General features: G+C 52.1%; 2 protein-coding genes across 6 annotated transcripts in view; one reads left to right on the top strand and one right to left on the bottom strand.

Moving 5' to 3' along the window:
• LHFPL4 (LHFPL tetraspan subfamily member 4) overlaps nt 1-11,513 on the top strand; it is a 61,078-nt gene extending 49,565 nt beyond the window's left edge. Inside the window, exons 3-4 of one of the 2 annotated variants that reach the window (XM_077324839.1) lie at nt 6,536-6,552; nt 9,347-11,513. In XM_077324839.1, coding sequence (XP_077180954.1) covers nt 6,536-6,552; nt 9,347-9,355 — 26 coding nt within the window. In that variant the 3' untranslated portion in view covers nt 9,356-11,513. The remainder of the gene's footprint in view (nt 1-6,535; nt 6,553-9,346) is intronic. The other variant, XM_077324840.1, reaches the window with a different exon arrangement.
• A 6,847-nt stretch (nt 11,514-18,360) lies between these two features.
• SETD5 (SET domain containing 5) overlaps nt 18,361-21,625 on the bottom strand; it is a 64,012-nt gene continuing 60,747 nt past the window's right edge. For all 4 annotated transcript variants that reach the window (XM_077324835.1, XM_077324837.1, XM_077324838.1 and 1 more), the window contains 3 exons: nt 21,324-21,457; nt 20,773-20,858; nt 18,361-20,651 (listed from right to left, as the gene is read on the bottom strand). In XM_077324835.1, the coding sequence (XP_077180950.1) occupies nt 20,076-20,651; nt 20,773-20,858; nt 21,324-21,457 (796 nt within the window). In that variant the 3' untranslated portion in view covers nt 18,361-20,075. The remainder of the gene's footprint in view (nt 20,652-20,772; nt 20,859-21,323; nt 21,458-21,625) is intronic.

Raw genomic sequence — 21,625 nt, 5'->3', positions numbered from 1 at the left:
CATCGTGGGGCTGAGGCTGAGACTCCGAAGGGCCATTCCAAGGGGGTCGTGGCTGAAGTAATCCAGGGGCAGGGAGCCCAGCCAGCTGCCAGACTGAATGGCTTGTCCTCTTCTCATGTCTCCTGGCGAGGAACCAAGTGCCGCTCTGCACGGAGGCCAGAAGAGAGTTCATGGCTGAGCCCCTTCAGCATTAGAGCAGGATGAGGTCTGCTTGCAGGCCTCTACTCCTCTCCCTGTTGGCAGAGTGTGAATAGGCAGAGTGAACAGAACCAGGCTGCTTAAAGAATAAAATAATTTTTATTCGTGAAGAAAAACAATGAGTCAGAGAGGGAGAGAGAGCGCTAACTGATTTTTCTGCTTTACTTAATTCACACCTTTTAACCTCAGCTCCTTCCTTTTCCAGCCAGAGAATTTACACTTGAAAGTCACATTCCACCAACCCAGAATCCCGATGGGAGGCGCTTGAGAAGTGACTGATTTGGCCTGGCCTTATTGTGGCTCTGGGCCTACTGGGGTAAAGGCAGGGAAGGCAGCCAAAGAATCTGGATCCCTCCCCCCTGCCAGCAGCTTCCCCTCCTGAACCGTCTTTCCCCGGAGGGTTCCTGTATCACAAAGGCACCAAGACCAGAAACAACTTCCCTTTCCCAGAAGAAAAACCGACCAGGAAGACGTGTTGGTGAGAGGAGGGAGAAACGCAGACAGGGAGAGGACGGACGGCACCCTCAATCAACAGCCGGTGCTTCCTTGCAAATCTCCTCATCCTCAATTTATAAGAATTTGGCACGGCCTACATTCCAACATATGGGCTGGACGGCTCTAAATTTGTCCCTAAACTCACTCAGCAGCAATTGTGTGATTTTCCCTCACCCCTCCGTAGAGCAGAGCTTTGTGCATGGGCTGTGTGCCCAATGATAGTGACGCTGTGCCTAGTCTTCTCCTGCCAGGGGGATGCAGGGGCAGGGGTGGAGCTTGGTACACGTCAGTCATGCTCTAGGGCAGGGGTAGTCAACCTGTGGCCTGCCAGATGCTCGTGGACTACAATTCCCATGAGCCACTGCAAATGCTGGCAGGGGCTCATGGGAATTGTAGTCCATTGACATCTGGAGGACCACAGGTTGACTACCCCTGCTCTAGGATATGCATGTGCATCCTGGTCTTGCAAACAGCAGGGTAAAATTAGGCCTCCGGAAAGGGAAGTGCCGGGTAGGAAGAGATTGTAAACTGAGCATCCCTTGCTCAGATCACGCTAAAGCAGCGGCTCCCAAATTTTTTTCATTCTGCCGTCCACCCTGGCTCCCAGGCCACATCTCTAGTGCCCCCCGCCGCCCCCCACACACACGTGTACAGACACACACACCTCTTTCCTACTGCTAGGTCCACTGCATTTTCAAAACACACTATATTGCCTACACTTCTTTTTTGGTTGTGCAGTGGCCACATTTTAGCCTGGAAAGTCATTTATGAAACCCACTTTGGGTCCTCGCGGGGTGGGGAGGGGAAGAGAGACAAACGGACGGGCGGACAGACAAGTAATGGAAAATACCATGGCTGGGAACAAGCAGGAGAAGGCTTTTCCAGCCCCCCAGAGATGGAGTCTTTGGGGGGGGAAGGGTTGCCAAACCTGGATTAAGAAATTTATGGAGATGAGAAAGACAGATGGGAGTCTGAGGAGAAGGAGTTCAGCAGGAATATGATCCCATCCAGCCCACCTTCTGAAGCTGCCCCTTTTCTGCAGGAAGCTAAGCAGGGATGGCCCTTGTCAGCACTGGGATGAGGGACCCCCAAGGAAGCTCAGGGCCACTCAGAGGCAGGCAAAGGAACGCCTCTCCGTTGAAAAAAGTAGTGGCATCAGGAAAAGTAAGACTGCTGCCCTGCCCACTGCCCCAGAATTCCTCACCCACCCCGGATCCCTCCACCACCCTGAGGGAGGCGTACCACCCACTTTGGGAACCCCTGTGCTAAAGTCTTTCCAGAATGGGAGAAGCTACAGGCAGGTGTGCTTACGAGCCAATTGGTGCTGGATGCTTTATAATGCCGGATGAGTGGCAGCCAGCTGCAGTTATCAGGCAAGGGATCAAGGCTTCACAAGTCCCAAGACTCAGAGCAGGGGTGTTCCTGAACCTTAGGCTTGCCAGCTTCCAGGGGAGCCCTGGGGCAGTCTGGGAATTCTAATTGCTCTCCAGACCATAGAGATGAGTTCCGCTGGGGAGAAGGGCAGCCTTGGTGGGTAGACTGACCCCTGCTGAGGTCCCTCCCCAAATACTGCCATCCCCAAATACTCCAGTCCCAAATCACCAGGAATTTCCCAACCTGGAGTTGGCAGCCCGACTGGACCTAGACAGAATGGAAAGTTTGGAATGAAATAATCTTCCGGATTCATACTGGCTTCCTCGCAACCAGAATGCGTATTAGAATCCACAGAGAGCTGCCCTTCCTGCGGGAACGGTAAAAAAATTAAAGCCCACTAGTTCAAACGACTACAAGAAACCCTAAGGGCTGAAAAGCCCCAGACTCTCTCTCTACGACCCACCCCCAATAAATCCACATCTTGATTCCAATCCCCGGTAATTAACATAACACGGCTATTAGCAAATTCCGTCAGCAGTTTTCCCCGGAAGCCAATAACTTCCCGCAGGGATCAATAATGTTTTCCCCCAAAGCTACTTTTTAGAAAAGAGAGAGATCAGCTGGCTCCGTGTGGCATTTCTGTGTGAACGTTTACCTACCTGAACTCAGCCGCTCCCCACAAACTGGGACTCTAAACCGAGATTCAGCCCAGATTTTGAGTCTTGGATGGTAGTGGGAGGGGGGAAACCCTCCAATATGTGCTCAGATTGCGATATCGTCGCAAATTGTGGCTCATGCCTGGACCAGAAAATCCCCAGGCTCTGTTTTGGAGACTTGGGGGGAGGTAAGGGCGAAGGAACACCTCTGCCCCTGAGTCACCCCACTTCCTGCTTGCCTAGGGGGAATCTGCTAGAAAACTCCAGAGCTTTCAGGCAAGAGATCAATGGAGAACCTCTGCAGAGTAGCCCTGGGCTTCCTTGGTGGTCTTCCAGCTGAGTACCATCCAGGGCCACTCCTGCTTAGCTTTGGAGATCTGATGAGACTGGTCCAGCCTGGCCCGTCCAAGACAGGGCTGGGTGGGCCTAAGGCCTCAGGCTCTATCCACACCGGCACTTTCAGTTTAGCTCTTTTCCTGCTGGCAGGGATTCCTGTTGCTCCTCCTCCGGACAGCGAGGAAGCCGAAGGAGTCGATGGGGGTGGCAGTGATGAAGCCTAGAGCTTGGGCAGTGGAGGAGGTTGGTGTTTGTGTTGGGAGGGTGAGAGTCTCTGAAGTCTCCTTGGTGTGGTGGTTAAGAGTGGCGGGTTTCTAATCTGGGGAGTCGAGTTTGATTCCCCGCTCCTTCACATGTAGCCAGCTGGGTGAGCTTGGGTCGGCCACAGTCCTGTTAGAGCTGTTCTCACAGAGCAGTTCTTTCAGAGCTCACTCTCAGCCTCACAGGGTGTCTGTTGTAGGGAGAGGAAGGGAAGGCGACCGTAAGCCACTTTGAGACTCCTTCAGGTGGTGAAAACTGGGGTATAAAAACCAGCTTTTCATCTTCCTTGATGCAGAAGCTCCGTATGGTCTGCAAGAGGAGGGCGAGTTTAGTAAAAAGAAGCAAAAACCGGAAAGCCTGTTTCTGGACAGCCTTCAGCATCAGCCCCGTGTAAACTGCATGACAGAAGTTTAATCTGTAATGTCCTGATCGGTATCCAAAAAGAAGGGTTGGGTTAGGGTTAGGGTTTTTCTGCCTGAAGGAGGTACAAAGTGGCTTCCATTTGCCTTCCCTTCCTCTCCCCACAACAGACACCCTGTGAGGGAGGTGAGGCCGAGAGAGCCTTGAGATTACTGAAGAAGAATTGGTTCTTATATGCCGCTTTTCTCTACCCAAATGAGTCTCAAAGTGGCTTACAATCATCTTCCCTTTCCTCTCCTCAGAACAGGCACCAGGTGAGGGAGGTGAGGCTAAGAGAGCCCTGATATTGCTGCTCTGTGAGAACAGTACTATCAGGGCTGTGACAAGCTCAAGGTCACCCAGCTGGCTGCAAGTGGAGGAGCGGGGAATCCAACCCGGCTCGACAGTTTAAAAACCTCCACTCTTTAACCACTACACCATGGCCAATAGCGGTTTCTGGCATTAAATACCAGGAATATCTACCCTGCATTGTTCTACACCTTTTTTAAAAAATGGGTGTTACCTCCTGAACTGAGAAGTGTTGCTATTCCTGTCACAGCTGGTTGTCAACCAGCTGTCCAGCCAATTTAGCTGTTCCCACCCCTGGCAGTGAGAGAATCCACACCTGCTCCGGAAGCCCAAGAAACAGGACAGGAAGCATCAAGAAAACCATGCCCCAACAGGGCCAGACAGCAGCAGCAGCACTGTCTACATCCCCTTGGGCTCTGTCGCCAAAAGTATGCTAAGGCAGTGGGCCCACCAATGCAGAAGAAGAAGAGTTGGTTCTCATATGCCGCTTTTCTTTACCCGAAAGAGTCTCAAAGCGGCTTACATTCGCCTTCCCTTTCCTCTCCCCTCAACAGACACCCTGTGAGGTAGGTGGGGCTGAGAGAGCCCTGATATTACTGAAGAAGAAGAAGAGTTGGTTCTTATATGCCCCTTTTCTCTACCTGAAGGAGTCTCAAAGTGGCTTATATTCACCTTCCCTTTCCTCTCCCCACAACCCTGTGAGAGAGGTGAGGCTGAGAGAGCCCTGATATCACTGCTCAGTCAGCTTTATCAGTGCTATGGGGAGCCCAGGGTCACCCAACTGGCTGCATGTGGGGGAGTGCAGAATCAAACCCAGCTCACCAGATTAGAAGTCCACACTCCTAACCACTACACCAAAATGGCTCTCATGAAAACACCCATTTCCCTCAATTCAATATAACGGAGTGCCTGGAAGGGGGCGGGGTTGATTTAGCAGCAAGAAAGGAGTGCAGAAAGGGTAGAACGGAAGGTTGCCAACCTCCAGATGGCACCCAGAGCTCTCCTGCTATTATAATTGTTCTCTAGACAACCAGATCAGTTCCCCTGGGAGAAAAATGGCTGCGTGTAGAGGGGGGGGGTCCTATTCGCATTATGCCCTGCCGAGGTTCCTCCCCACTCCAAACCCCACACTTCTCAGCTTTCTCCCTCCCCCCACATCTCCAGGTCTTGCTCAGATGAGAGGTGGCAACCTTAGTGAAGCCTCTTTCCTCCAGGGCTTTCCCTCCCTCCTCGTTGGCTGTCAGACAGACTCTGATACCTGCAGGGAGCCCAGTGACTCCCCTGCACCCCCATTTGGTTCTTCGCATCAGACTCCCACTGCCTGCTGCTGGAGGGGATTGGGGCCCTTGCAGAGACAGAAGCATCCTGTGGGTCCTGGGGGGGTGGGGGGAGTTCAGCCGTGTCCTGTCTTTGCCTGCGCTGCTCCTGGCTTAGCTAAGGTCTTGGACGGAAGCCAGGGAGGACTAAGGTGCCTAATTGGAAATGTAATTAATCAGAATAAATCTCCTGGCCGCGGGGTCTGGGCCATCTGTTTAAATTAAGAAAAGGACAGCCTCGCCAGCAGGAACCAGAGTGCTGGGGCAGCAAGAAGAGAGTCTGGGATGGAGCCGAGAGCCAGGCAAATCCCCTTTTTTGACGCTCAGGAAGAGAACCAGAGCTGGATGGTGCAGCAAGCAAGGAGATAGGGTTGCCACCCTCCCTGGGGTAGCTGGAGTTTTCAAGTGAACGGAAAGCCTATAAAGGTGGAAAAGAACCCAAACCCCAGGAAGAGCTGCTGGCCAAAGCCCACGGAATCAGAAGCAAATCCTCACTCCCTAGTTATCTGCTTCTGTATAATAATAACACATCGGCTCAAGCCCAAAGTCACTAGTGTCACAAGCTCAGAGGTCGTGCTGTGCCTCTTTTGCCACCCTTAAGGCCACAAACAACATCAGGAGCCAGTGACAAGCGCTGCATGAATTTTTTGAGGGGGGGATATTGCATTTATGAATGGGGGGGGAGGAGAGTGGGCTATATATTTATTATCCACCATCTTGATATTGTGTTTTAATTGTGTTTTAATGGCTTTTAATGGGGGTTTATTGTATTCATGGATCTTTGTAAACCGCTGCAAGACATTTGAGAGTGGTGGCATATAAATATAAATAAATAAATAAATAAATAAATAAATAAATAAATAAATAAATAAATAAATAAATAAATAAAACCCATCCACCCCCAAGCTAGAGAACCTCTGGAAGCAGGGTTGTCAGCTCCAGGTTGGGAAATACCTAGAGATTTTGGAGGTGGGGCCTGGCGAAGGTGGGGTTTGGGGAGGGGAGGGACCTTGAGGGTCATCATGCCATGGAGTCCACCGTCCAAAGCTGCCTTTCACTCCCAGCGGAGGGATCTCCGTCACCAGAGAGCACTTATAATGGTACGAGTTCTCCAGCTATCGCTTGGAAGTTGGCAACCCTTTCTAGGAACCCGAGCTCAACCCTAATTTTCTCTTTTTATATTTTCAACAGATTTTGTTGGCACCGCGGTAAGTTCTGTGTCTTGGTGTGCCCTCCGCTAGTCTGGGCCTCGTCTAGTTCCGTTTCTGTTCACATGTGTATTTGTGCGAAGAGGCGATTGTGGCTTGGAGCGTTTCCACAAACGGAATGTTTTTTGTCCACGAAGCGTGAATTTCTCACTTCTCACCCCCCCCCCACGCGCATGTACACAGGCACTGTAGCCCTAAATGCCCTCTGAAAAGCCGTTCCTGTTGCTGTCCCCCGCAGGAGCATTTCAGGAGCCGTTTTGGGCTGCAGCGAGCAAAGGGATTCACAGAGAAAAGTCCTTCTGTTTGTGGAAATGTTCAGGGGGCTGCAAGCCTGTCGGCCTCTTTTTGTCTAGTCCTTCCTAATGTTTGTGCCCAATTTTTCGTCTCGGGATGTCTTGCCCTCCTCTTTGTCTGTCCCTCCTCTTTGTCTTGGGGAAAACAGGGTCTTAGGAAGCCAGAATCACTAGCTGCAACCTTTGTTGATGTGGGCTCTGCCAACACGGTACACCTGACTTGCCCAAGGTCACCTTGCAAGCTTCCCTGAGAGGGGGGGGGGAGCCCTTCTGACAGGGGATCTCCGGCTGACACTCCTTTCCCTGCTCTCCAAGTCTGGTAAGGGCTGGGGGTTTACAGGGCCTGAGTTATGGTTCCCCCAAAGAAGGTACCCCCCGGAAAATAGACCACATTCTCTCGTACGGAAAGAAAAGGTGGGAGCACCGAGCAAGTGCTGGGTGCACAAAGCCTCTTGTCCCCTGCAGGCACTTTTCTCCTTCTCCAGCACCCCTTTGCTTCAGGGCCTGTCCAGTTAGCAAAGGAAATGGGAGGGCACCTCTGCTGCTTGCTGGCCCAGGACATCCGTTTCCGAGACAAAGATTCAGAAGCAGCAGCCGTGCTTGCAGGGAACGTCCAGCAGAGGCCTGATGGGGGGTCTGCCTCTCCCTACGCTGCTCCTGGTGGCCCTTCCTTCAAGACTGGATGTTTCCCACGGTTCTGTGCTTGCAGGAGGATTCTGCATCCTCAGCTTGTCGGGAGACTCCGGTTCCATAACTGGGAACTGCCATTGTTGGTGGTTGAGAGTGTTGAACTTCTGGCTGAGTCAAAATAATAAATATAATAATAAATATAAATAAAATAAAAAATTGTGCCATGGAATCTGGCAGGGGAACCTCGGGCCAGAAAGGGGGGGGGGGAATTATGCAAGCTGTTTTAGGTCCCCTCTGGGGAGAAAGGCAGGATATAAATGAATTAAATAAATTAATTTCATTAACATGCTTGATCGTAGGCAGCAGCCATGCAGGCGAAGATGAACAGTTGGCTTTTATACCCCGCTTTCCACTGCCTAAAGGAGTCTCAAAGCGGCTCACAATCACCTGCCCTCTCCACAAGGCACCCCGTAGGGTAGGCAGGGCCGAAAGAGCTCTGACAGAACTGTGACTGGCCCAAGGACACCCAGCCGGCAGCATGGGGAGGAGAAGTGGGGAATCAAACCTGGCTCACCGGGTTAGAGGCCACTGCTCTTAGCCACTACTTCAAGCTGGGGGAGGGGTTAATACAGATCAGGCCATGGCGCTAAGAAACTGAACATCTTTCCCCCATGCCATTCTCTTGATCGAAAATTCCCTCCTTGCCTTTCCACTCCTGGCTATCTTAAGGCCTGTTCCTTTAAAGAAAGAGACACACACCTGTATTGTACTAAAACTCTTGGTGTGTCTGTGGGGGGGGGCATTTTTTTGAGGAATCAGCATAAGAAGGAACGCTAAACCAGCTGTCCTGCTTTGGGATGCTGCCCCCATGGCTACTGCGGATGAGGCATTCCCACCCCTAAGAACACCAGTGAACAGTCTGGACCTCTGTTCTGGTTATGGAGATCCCGTTATGGGTGCAAAAGTGGTCCTGAAAGCTCCTGGCTGAATTGAAGTCTCACAAAGGGAATTACCTTTCCCAGTCCAGGGCCTAGTCTGCACACAATAGATAATGCACTTTCATTGCACTTTAAAAGTAGATTTTCCAGTTCCACACAGGAAAATCCAGCTGCCAAAGCATATTGGAAGTGCATTATCCTGTGTGTGCAGAATGGGCCCTGGGTGATAGCTTGAATGGAAGAGAGCCTTGTGCGTCCCCAAGATTGCCTGGAGCAGGAGCAGAAATATGATTCTGCTGTGCAATACCCCCCTCTGCAGAGTACTGTATCTTTTTTGGGGGGGGTATTTAGAGGTTTAATTTTATACAAATAGCAACAATAAGGTGGCGTAGTGCTTAGGAGTTTCCAATGACTCTCTGGAAGACCCACATTTGAAACCCCACTGCTACCAGCGAAGCTTGCCGGGTGACCTTGAACCAGTCATGCTCTCTTGCCCTAGCCTACCCCACAGGGTTGTCATGAGAATAAAACGGAAGAGAGGAGGACAATGTAAACGGCACTGGGTCTTCCCTGGGGCGGAAGGTGGATGATAAATGAATTACATAAATAACAACGCTGAAATCTCGGCCAATGTGAACTAAGATACAGCCTTACTCTGAAATTTGCTGGCCCCAAATATAATGGATATAATGGATCCCACACGTTGATTAGAAACACCGCTAAATACTTCCCTGGATGGGGCCTAATGTTGATGGCGTCATTCTTGTAGTTCCTTGCATTCTAGTTTTGCATAGTGCAGACTTCTATTAAAATCAACGCAGGGTGCTCAGCGGTCTTTTTCGGTTTTGTGTGTGTGAACATGCACACCGCACTGTTCACAGTGGCTGGATGTTACGTCTTGCCTGTTGCTGACACTCTGCTTTTCCTCCACAGAGGATATAATGTAGAAGAGGCAGGAGCCCCTCCCCGCATCAGTATCTGGATTGGACTCTCTCTTCTTCCTCTCCTCGTCCCCCCATTCCACGTTCCCCACCGCCTTCCCTTCGCTGCTGCCAGCTGGAAAAAAAAAAAAAAACATCATCAGACTCCAAAGGCCTCCGAACCTGCCGACCTCACCTGTGTGCCACGTCTGGCTCTCATGATTCGCCAGCTTGGGCCCCCGCCTCTCCGCCGACCGGTCGCTCATGGAGGGAAGTTCAACACAGATCTCCTCAACCCATCATGAACTTGCTGCTTTGGTGAAGGCGGGGGGGGGGGGGGAGAGAAATACACTAACTGCAATTTTGAGCTTAAAGGAAGGACATCCCTGGAATTTTTAACATTCTTTCGGAGGGAGTCGACCCTTTCTGGGAAAAGCTGCCACTACGCCCCCCCCCTCCGCCTGCCCGCCCGCCCCTCCGCCCTTCTTCTTCTCAAGACCTGGTGCCAAGATGACAGTGCTGCGACCCTGGGCCAGGACCCCACCTTTCTCCCATTTTTAACCTTCCGGCAACTTAACCCGTCCCCATCCCCGGCCTGGGGCCAACCCAGCACCTCGGACTGGCCCATTTGATACTTTTGTGTGTAAATTGAATCGTCTCCGAACAGGGTATGGTGAGCCCGAGTCCCCCTTTCTCTTTGGGGATCGTGGCCACTAGAGCTACTCATTCTCCACTCATTCTGCCCAGATGACGCAGCCATACCTTGAAGCGTGCAAAGGGGTGGGGGTGGGGGTGGGGGTGGGGGTGGGGGTGGGGGTGGTCAGCTCGCTTCTCTCGGCTTACCATGGGGGCTCAACTACACCGTCTCAACCTGGAGGGTGACTCCTCTACCATTGAATGTAACCCTCAGCCCAGGGCCCACCCATAGAGAGAGAAAGTGACGGAAGGAGCGTGTCACACTCCCTTCTCGCCTGCTTCGGGGCACCCACGCTTTCCCCGGGCCTTGGCCATGGTTTGCTTCTGAGGCCGGTGCCAAAATACTGTTTCCCGATGAACGTGTGGGACTTCGTGTGCAAGCAACATGGTGGCTCCAGGTGGCATGAGGATGCGGGGCAGATTAGGGTTCCACCTCCACTGTTAAAGACGGAAATCATCGAGGTAAGAGAACACAGGCCTCCTTCTGCAGGAATTTGCCCTCTCGAGTATATTAAAGGTCATATTAAGTCTGATGACATTTAGATTTCTCCAGAAACACAGCCCCATTCGTACTTCCCGTGGTCTCAGCTACCATGAACTAGGTCGGTGTTTTATTGCCTGAAGACATTTGGACAGCAGGGCCCACTCTAGACAGTATCTAACCCAACCCTCACAAGATCATCAGGTTCTGTGAGTGTAACTGTTTTGTCCACCCAACATAGCGTCTCTAGCTATCAGGACCATTTGAACGAAGCTTCAGGCCCTCCCCAAGAGATTCTAGGCCTCAAACCCTTCCCGAGAAAGGCTAGGCCTCAAACTCTACTCAAGAGAGGCTTCCGAACCAAGGTAAGGGCCAACCTTATCTTGTGCCAAAAGAGTCACAACGGGGCGACACTTCAGACTGTGTCAAGGGCCTCTTCATTTCTCTCAGCTCTTAACAGGACAGCAGCTAAGCCAACGTTACCATGACGCAAGCAATAGCAGCATTGGCCACAGTATCCAAGGCTCCTTTCCCCCCACAAAGCTAACTAAGGTGTGTGTCAGGGGGCTCATCCTGAGGGAATGACACAAAGGGCTAGTTCTGGGCCTAGAGGATGAGCATGTCAGTAAAAAAGGTCATAAAGATACTGGGCCCAAAACTAGTCCGTTGGGGGCAGCGTGGCCTCTGGGAACATGCTGCATGCGGAAAGAGCTTGAAGATTGGGGTAACCCTTGCGACCCACAGTGACCGCAGTGTGGTCATGCCAAACAGAAGTGCTAGGGAGACACAGTGCAGAGGTGATAACCCCTAGGCTCAGCTCTAGCAGAATCAGCCACGCGTGCTGTGCAACCGAAAAGTGCCAAGGGAATTGGCAGGTTCACGAAAACCTCCGTGGGGAGGGAGCCTCCCTCCTCTCCTCCCAATCCAGAGTCAAATTATAAGGAGACAGGCATCTGTCAAGTGTTCAGTCCACTCATTAAAGCCGCAGTTCTAAACACAGTTACTCGGGAGTAGTTTTCATTGAACTTTAGCAGGAACGAGGAAACACACAGGAAATTTGGCTGTAAATCTCTTATCACAGATGCCACAAGGGGTTCTCTGCTGGGGGAAGGGGGAAGAAAAAGACTCTTTGTACGTCCAAGGAATTTGCCCCCCCCCCCCACACACACACACACCTACCTGCCTATAGATCAGCCTCAGTCACTTTCTCCAAGTCAGTCATTCTAGCAAAGCCCAAAATATAATGATAAAGGATTTGAGAACTCGGGGGGGGGGGGGGTGCTGCAATACCACAGGCCAATTAGTTTCCTTAGGATACAATGAGCCACCAGACCTAAATTACTGTAAAAAAGGGTGGGATGGGGTGGGGGGGGGACAAGATGTACAAGATGAGATGATGAAAATGGCAAGATTGGTGGAGAAGGAAATACAGTAGCTGTAATATATATCTGTATTTTAGTACCAAAAACAAAGTTTGATACAGTGTTTCACAAAAACTTATCGGAAAACATAAAATTCAAGATGGACGGACTCGACCGGAACCTTGTCGCCTCAATGAAAAGAGTTGAGACTTCCTTTCACCTTGAGATTTGGGGATGGGAAATGGTGGTAACCTGAGGTGGAGGGGAACATTTAGAGAGCGTGTTGGCTGCTCATGCGTCCGTGCCTTCAAGAGAGAAAGGAACGCATGTGAAAGCCCCACAAGGGCAAAGGGGGCTGAATCATGTGACACCAAAGGGTGTTTATTATCTTGTGGGGGACAGAGGATCTATACGTCATGTGACGTGTGGAATCAAGTCCACATCGCTGCCACTCAACCTACGTTCATCAGCTTCCCATGAACACCATGAGAGGATATCAAATTCTCATTGCAATTGGGCAATTTCATCACATAGCTATCTAGGGCAGGGGTTCTCAACCTGGGGGTCAGGACACCTTTGGGGGTCGAATGACCCTTTCACAGGCGTCGTGGCAGGGCAAGCAGTTTGGCCAGGGTGGGGGGGGGGGAGTGCCATCCACACAACAGCCTTGCACTTTATATACAATCATGAACAATGGATCTTAAACTGGATTAAAGGGTCATGACATTAGGAAGGTTGAGAACCAGTGATCTGCTTTAATCCTGCTGGCACTCAGGAGGACATACCAACGTCCCCATTTTATTCTTATAACAATTCTTTGAAGTACATTAGTTGAGGGGGTGGGGTCTATGGTCATACAGCAAGCCTCCATAGCAGAGTGGGGATTTAAACCCAGGTCCCAGGTTCTAACCATTACACCACACCCATACATGCACAATTCTACATCGATCCACTCAGCCTATATTTTTGTCCTGGAAATCAGAATCCTAGAGTTGGAAGGGGCCAGACAGGCCATCTAGTCCAACCCCCTGCCCAATACAGGATCAGCCTAAAGCATCCGGGATAAGTATCAGTCCAGCTGCTGCTTACAGACCTCCAATGAGGGGGAGCTCACCACCTCCTTAACATTGTGCAAACCGATCCTTAGGTCAAGGACTGCGATACACAGCATCCCTAGGTCTGGAAGCCCTCCCCATTTGATTCCCCCCTCCCCAGATTTTATTAATGGGCAGAGGGAGGGAGGGAATGCTTGTACGTTGCAGCTGCATTACTTCTCCATGCACATAGACTTAGGCACCACACTTCTCCAGATTCCAGTTTTTGGAAGCCAGGGGTAGACTTTTCTCGCTTCCTCATTATCACTAAGTGCAGTGCTTCATTCTACTACCACCCCCCAATATTAGTAGCCAGAGAGAATAAAAGGACCCTCGAGCCTTGGTGAGAAAGGCAGGCCACAAAGAATGATGTCTAATAAAATCATTAGGGTGTGAAAAGCCAGTTATGCCTTTTCTTAAGGACCTTCCCGATGGCATTCTTTGGTTCTGCCCTCTAAGGCTTAAGGGGAAGCCACTGAAAACAGAGACGCTGTGTTTTCACTGTGAGGGCCTTCGATCCGTCATGGAATCCCAGCCTGGGAATTGGCAGACTGCGGGCATTCCTGCTCACTGCGCAGGTGGGAAAGAGGGAAGGCGGATGCACGATCGTATCTTTCGGATCAGATCGCATCAACACTGCAAACGTGAAGGACAGCCACATGGGAAGTGTGTTGTTTTCGTCCAGATCAAGGCTGCTGAATTGCTCAGTTTGTCCCCAGTTCCATGCTCGGGGCAATGCTGGCAGCATTTTCATTTGGCCTCCAAGCAGGAGCAAACAGAAGCATCTTAAGTACCACGGTTCACCTGGGGTTGCAGGTGAGTCTGTTCCAGCTGCTGCAAAACCAGAAACATACACCTCACCAGCAGCCAGGAAAATAGAATGGTGATTTTGATCCATGCCAATAAAAAAGGTGCAGTGGGTTTGCACCCTACCCTCTGCTCACGCTAACTCGGTCCCTGTCTACACAAACTGCAGGATGGGGAGGTAGAACAGGCCACGGTGGAGAGATTCCCATGTTAAAAACTCCCCCACATAAGCAAAGACACACCTAAGCATTTTAGGGAGAAGAAGCCAAGTTCTTCTGACTCTTTATTGTGCTAGCTTTCTACTGGCAGCCAGGTTCATAAGTCTTCCACCCCTTGCAATCAGATGTGATGCCATCTCCCCCCCCCCTCAAATGCTGGCAGGGGCTCATGGGAATTGTAGTCCATGGACACCTGGAGGACCACAGGCTGACTACCCCTGACTTAGAGCATCTGCATCTTTATCGTTTCAGGGGGTAACCGTGTTGTCCTGCAGCAGGAAGCTAGATTCAAGTCCAGCATCACCTTAGAGATCCCTTCCAACTCCGTGATTCTATCATTTGCTGCGCTTAACCACTACGCCACCCTGGGGTAGAACTTCAACATGCTCTTCATTACATATCGAAAATGAAGGAGAAAAAAAGAACAAACATCCCACAGGGCTTCAGAAGAAGAGTTGATTTTTATACCTTGCTTTTCACTCCCAAAGGAGTCTCTAAGTGGCTTCTGGTCGCCTTCCCTTTCCTCTCCCCACAACAGACACCCTGTGAGGGAGGTGGGGCTGAGAGAGCCCTGATATTACTACTCGGTCAGCACAGCTCTATCAGGGGTGCTGTGATGAGCCCACGGTCACCCAGCTGGCTGCATGGGGAAAAGGAGTGAGGAATCAAACCCGGCTTGCCAGATTAGAAGCCAACACTCATAACCGCTACACCAAGCTGGCTCTCAAGCTACAAAGGCTGTCTTGTGATACAGTTCGGAATTCTACAGCCATACTCCGCAGAATTAGACCAATGGCTTATTTTGCATGTGTTGTGTACCAATGCACAGATTAGCATTCTGCTCTCAGCATGGCAACTGCCCCTAGCCATGGAGGAAAGGCTGAAGAATTTAGGACTATTCAGTTTAGAAAAGTGGTAACTGGAGGGGGGCAGGCGGGCATGAATTTAGAAAATTATCCATGGGGTAGAGATTGAAATAGCAGACTGACAAAGAGGAATTTTTCTCCCTCCCCTAAAATACTGGAGCTTGAGGGCAGTGGGTTTAGAACAGACAAGAGGATATACTTTTCACAGAGAGTGATTAAAATGTGGAATTTTGCTTTCAGAGAATGTAGGGATGATCACAAGAACAAGCAGCTTTCAAAGGGGACAAGAGAGATTCCTGGAGGTCTATGAACAGCTACTAGCTATGACGACTGAGGGAACCTCCACATACAGAGGCACTAATCCTCTAAATCCCGGAGCCAGGAGGCCACACCAGGACATGTCTAACTTGTCTTGGCCTCCATGCCCTGCTGTTGGCCCTGCAGAGGAGCCGGTTGGCCACTGTGTGAGACAGGATGCTGGACTAGAAGGGCCGCAGGTCTTATGGCGTAAGGATCGAAAAAGACACTGCTTGCTTGCATGCCCAAGCTCCCACGTGGGAGCTCCCTGGAGCCCTGCCTGTCCCAGATCGAAAAGGACTCTGTTTACATCAAGCCCATTGGTTTAGCTCCTGCGCTCCGTTTTCTCAGGGATGCACCTGCCGCTGTTGCTCTCCGTGATGACTCACTGCTACACCTTGAGCTGGGCCTGCTGCGGGCTTTCTCCCGCTGTCTCCATGGCAACCCAGCCAGAGTAACTATGGCGACTGCCGATCACGACGCTGCTGGTACCAAGGGCACGCTTGTGACAGGCACAGGGGCAGCAGGTACAGGAGAGGATTCTGGCCCCACTCCCCCAAGGATAGGCCGGCTACCTCACCGAGGGAGGGAGGGGTAAATAAGCCCTGCCAATACTCCCAAGCTCAAGAAGAGATTCTGCCCATGACTCCGGATGCTGCCTAAGAGCTGACAGGTGTGCAGCACACCTGGAAGTCCCGGAGCACGGAATTCGGCCACAGCGGCGAAGAGGCTTCCCTGTCAGGACATGAAACACGCAGCAGCCATATCCAGCGAGGCTTTTGAGGCTACATTCAGCTGACAGGGATGGGCTTGTCTCTTCTGGCTCATCAGCAGTCTGCCGTGGCATCCCTAAGTCACCGAGCAACTTCTAACCCTGTGACTCCCAAGGTGTACACCGGGTCACCGGTGGCTAAAAAGCAAGCACTGTGAAAAATTAAGAGGGAGATTCAAGTCCGGTGGCGCCTTAGAGACGAGGGGATATGTTTTTGAGGGTCAAAGGGAGCCTCGACTCTTGAAAGCTCAGACCCCAAAATTCTTGTTGGCTTCTAAAGTGCTTCAAGGCTCAAATCGAGCTCTTCTATAGACCCCCATGGCTGCCCTCCTGGAACTTACCTCCATGGGAAATTAAGACCCTGTTGGATGCATCCATTTCTCGTTGCCTGCAATGGCAAGTGCTGATCCAGCACTGGGGTTGCCACTAGCCCCTGGTGAGCCAAGATGAATACAGCATCGACTGACGGATTCTTTAACTGGAGACGTCAGGGATGTCCACCTGGGTCCTTCTGCACGCCTTGGGCCCTCCCCAGGTTAACCCTCCTTTTCTCCTTTCCAACCTGCCAGGCTTCAAGTTGTCAAAAGACCTTTCATTGGGAGCAGGGGATGGGGGCTGACCAGCCCCACCCTCAATACCAACCTATGGAGGGCAGCAAGTGGGGCTGGGTCCCACCCCCAAACCACGTGGGAATAAAGGACTGCCTGCTGAATATATGGGTGAGGGGAATCCCGCCCCCAAGCAGTTCCACATGACCTTGCAAGGCCTCCGTGATGCTGGCCCAGGTGTGTGTGTGTGAGGAGTTAGTCTGTTATTTTATTATTACTTTTTGGCAAGGGGCTTTTCCGCTAGTCCCCCGTAAAACTCAAAGAAACTCACTCTAAGGACCATCAGGACAATTTTACTTGATTCTTTATGAATCAACATGCATCTGCCATGAACCAAGAACACCCACTGCTGTCTGACATGGAAGATACTGCTTCCAAGGTGACGATCACCTTGGTTTTCAAAATACAGGCCAGAGCCCTGCCTCCAGGTAAGGACTGAAGTTGGTTCTTCTGGGGAGCCACTTCATACATGACGATTTCCCAAGAGAAGTCAGCCTGCGCAGGAAAACTTCAAACGTTTATTCTTACGATAGCACAACTGATTGCATTCATCACAGGTGGCAGCACAGATTTCCTCTATGAAGCAGAAACTACCCACCTGGGAAATGACATAAAATGGCCGCTTTTCCAGCCTCAGTTTCAGTGCATTTGGCTTAGCGTGATATTCTGAACGTAGAGGACAGACCACAGCTCTTTTGCCACTGGGAAAGAAGCACCAAGCATGGGAGATGCTCCTCAAAAGCTGTTTGCTCAAAGGCTGAGCATGATGGCACTTTTAGCCACCTTCAGAGTGGTTGAAGTGTACTTCCATCAGGGCCTGCGCTGGCCGAAGAGGACAATTTAACCCACCCATTACTGACGTTTCCAAGTGGGGAAATAAAGGTCTCCATTACACCACGGGGTCTTTCTCTCCTCGGTTTTCCACTGGGAGGGGGCTGAATACCTCCGTCCCACCCTCACTCCCCCCAGCTGCTATTGTGAAGTGATCGGTAGGAGGGCCGGCTGGTGACCTGCTCCTAAAGGCTTCACGTCCCAGTTCTGGGCCCCAACCTACAGCCTGGGAAGTGCTCCTATTGACACAACTTTGACCTCCTGGGAGCTCCAACTGCTCAGGCACCGTTTCCGGCCCTAGTCAGAACCCAAGCCACGCTTACTGGGAACGTCACTTCCCCTTTGTACCTCTTCTCAGCACGGAGGTCCCCAAGGGTGGTGGGCGATGGGGGAATTTCTCATCATTGCAGGAGTTTCCTTGTAGAGTTCTAGAGGGGGCAATTTTGTCCACAGTCTAGGTTAACTCGTGACTGTGCAGAGACATGGCATGCTCTGTCCGTGACATGGCGCCCTCTTCGTTAACTGTAGGATGTAGAGGCAGAAAAAGGGACAGACTTGGGCTTTCAGGCAGCAGAGGGTGAAGGAACTAGACCAAAACCCAGGAAGAACATTGAGTAGGTGGATGGGACCAATCTCCTAGGGCTGGGCCCGGTTACTGAGGGTTGCTACATAAAAAGAAAAGCTCTCCGCCACGCAGGTAAGGACATTTTATAATGGGAAGCAATGGTAACACAGTACCAATTGAGCCAAGTCAAGCATTTCTGCCCAATTCCAAACACTAGAAAGGGGAAAGCTGAACAGTATCCAGACTCTGAAGAGATCCCTCCTCCCCTTAGCTCTCCGAAACCTTCAAGCTCCTCAGAAATCTTTGCTGTGCTAAAGCGACGGTTGGAAACGCGCAACTCAGGACACTATGCAGCGAAACCCCCAAAGCCCTTCCTGCCGCCTGTCCCATCGTCCCAGAAAACCGCCGGAGAACATAAATGGGAGCGGCGGTTCTTCAAGTTAAGTAGTTTTATTATCAAAATTATTACATCTCTTGTGAAAGTTCAAATGTTACAGCACAGTGTACAACTCCACTTGTGGGCAGTGCTGCAGCCCCCCCCTCCGCCTGGCCCCGCCCCCATTCGTGGCGGCTCCTTGGCCAGCATCTCGAAACAGGCAGGAGTGCTTCGGTCTTTGCCTGCTGGCTCTCCGGAATCGCTTGCGACCGCTCACTTCACAAGACACGCTTCGGCGAAACTGAAAAGGGAGGCTGCAAATGCCCCGGTGAAGCTGACACCCTTTTATACAGTATATCGGACACCCGGTTCGCCGGGTGACAAGTGCCATCCCCAACACGCTCACAGCCGGACACTTTTGAGGAAAGGGGTATATAATTTTTCTTCTCTTCTCTGCTTTGATAATTTTTAAAAGTCTCCCCCTCCTCCCCCCCCCACCCTCAAGTTGAACGAACACCTGATTTCACTTGTGAGTTAAGAGGAATTGTAACAGTCCTAATTTAAAACAAAAAAAGCCAAAAAAAAGAAAGAAAAGAAAGAAAAAGGAAAGAAAAAGGAAAGAAAAGAAATCAAAGAGAGAGAGAGAGAGAGAGAGACTGTGCACTTGCGAAATGAGGGAAGACACGCTCACAGCATTATCTTGTCCGGGAGAAAGAGGAGAAGTCCATGGCAGCACCGGGGGAGGGAGGGGGGTTAGACCTGCCTGATATCCGCTAACCTACTATGGTTATAACTGAATATAAAATTAGATAAATAAAAACACACGCTTGATAGTACAGTAAACAAGTGAGAAAAGCTGGCAACTGTCTGGAATTGGACTGACCGAGCATCCAGGGGGCCTGACGCCGCTGCTCTTGGGTCTCTCTCTCTCTCTCTCTCTCTCTCTCTCTCTCTCTCTCTCTCTCTCTCTCTCTCATGCACTTGGGGATACTTTCGGTAACCAGTTGGGGCACTTTCCTCATGCATCGCTCACGCACGACGTGATTGAGCCAGCCACCACGCTCCCACCACCACCGCACTCCCTGCCTTGATGCTACAGACACGCTGGCGGCAAAGTGGGCGATGCCTGCCCTGGGCCCTCCGCAGCCACACGCTGGCGTGCTTCTGCCGTTCTCTGCACCCGTGCTGCTGCCCCGATGGTTTTCGCCACGCAGGCAAGCCCGCCGCGCCGCTGGGTCCGCCTCGCAGCTCTTTGCTCAGACCCTATGAATGCTCTTGCTTGCAACTGGAATGATCAGAATGGACTACAACCCTCCCCCACCCTCCCTGTCCCGGAACAGTCCGGGAAACCCAACCCTGCAGAGAGCACTTTGGGATTTAGATGAATGCCCCCCCTCCCCCCATTGCCCCCTCCCCCTATTTTTCTTCTGATTTGCACTGGTTTCATAGTCAAGCTTTCCTACCTGCTGCCCAGGTGACTACAGCTACGGGCAACACAGGCGGAAGAAAGAGGCCAGGCCATTCAGCACCATCAGCTTTCTACAACGTACCCAGACATCAGGGAGATGCTCCGTTGCTACAGGCTCTGCCGCCGCCTCCGCCGCCAACACCGCCTCCCCCGGCCCGAGGTGGCTGGCAGTCCGCTCTCTCACTTGTCCTCCCCGCTCCCCACCCCCAGGGCCCCCAGCACCCGGCCCTTCGCCATCCCAGCATCGCTCCCCCACAGGCGGCTGCTGCTGGAAGGAACGGGAGGCTCCTTCCTGCCCTGCCCTACGAGAGGCCCGTCTGAGTCTTCACGCCTGGCCCTGGGAGCTGCTGCAGTCTGTAGGGATGGACGCTGCCTCCTCCCCCTCGGTGTGGGTAGTGCTGTGAGTTGGAAAGTGCTGCCGCTCGGGGGCCCGGGTAGAGCGCCGTGGGCCCGGAGCTGGGAGGGTTGATAGTCCGCAAGTCCGACTGAGAGGGCCTCGACGAAGAAGTGCAGCCGGCGGTTCCCGCGCAGGGGTGGGACCCTGACTCGGAAGGGGGCAAACAGTCTGCAGCAGCCGCCGGGGCGGAACTCGGAGCTGCCGCCGCCGCCGCCGCCGAGCAGCTCTTCTTCAGGACGCCGCCGCTAGAGTGCTGCTGGCCGCTGTAATAAGCAGGATTCCCTGTAAACAGAGCTGAGGAGTCCGTGGAGGGGGCGGAGGGAGCGGAGGATTCCGAGGGACCGGGAGGAGGCAGGTGTCCTGTTCTCTGTGACTGCGAGCGGTACGTGTAGCCGGGTGACGCAATGGGATGGCCTCGGTAAGGGGAGGAGCTCTGCAGGAGCGCCTGGGACTCCGCTCGTGGGCTGTCGGATTGCAGGAGCTGGAAAGGAAGAGGGACGGGAGCCACAAAATCAGCTCTTCTCCTGAGACGGGCTGCCTGGCACTGGACGCCACAACCTGCAAGGAGACCCGTGGCTTAAAGGGGACTCGGCCTTCCTTACCTGATAACTGTAGCGAGAAGGACTGTAAACGGCTGGTCCCTTGAGGGCAGAGCTGAGGGAGTCGGTTGATTCTCCTTCTACTGTATCTAGGAGGCAGGACAAACAGAGGCATGAGAAAGGCACGGACTGGGAGCTTTAGGGGAAAGTGTCCTGAAGTCAGGACAAAGTGGGACACGCCCAGCCTTCCAAAGGTACGTCAGAAAGCCTAGGAATCTGAAGGCTGGAAAGAGCATCTTCCCTGAACATTTCTGTCTTGTGCTTTCTTAAAAATGCTGGAAGCATGGGGGGGCTTCCCTGACCACCTAAAGCAGGCTGTTCCACAACAGAGAAACGTGAGCGAACGGGGAATTGCTGATCTTACCCATTCGCAGCACGGCACCTTCTGAAGGCTTTGCTCAGGCTTGCCTCCACAGCCTGGCATAAATGACGCAAGCCAGTTCAGAACTGGGGCTTCCTAAGAAGCGGACACGGCTGAGCACCAACACTCCACAGGACAGCCAGGGGACTTTGTCTCCCCAACGAAAAGCAGCCCCTGTGCCATCCCTCCTTACCTGCTTCTCTCTCCCCTACGCTTTCGCGGGTGGGCGAGGGCTCTCCTCTCTGACATATCTTAGCGCTGCTACGTAAAACCTTCTCCAGAATGCCGCGGCCTTCACGGAGCCGCTCCACCGAGGTAGGCACCATCCTGCAACGGGGTAAGAATGGGAATCAAGCAGAGGACAGCAACCTGACCTCCTCCTGCTCCCCCCCCCAATTACAAACTCAAGAAGGCTTCATTTCTAAGCCCCTTCCAGCATCCACAGCAGCAAAGCGACAATCCCCAAAGGCTTCTTCTAGCCTGGAAGGGATTTTC

Source organism: Paroedura picta, chromosome 3, assembly GCF_049243985.1.
Source record: "Paroedura picta isolate Pp20150507F chromosome 3, Ppicta_v3.0, whole genome shotgun sequence".
NCBI lineage: Eukaryota > Metazoa > Chordata > Lepidosauria > Squamata > Gekkonidae > Paroedura > Paroedura picta.
This window is presented reverse-complemented; position numbering and strand designations above follow the sequence as displayed.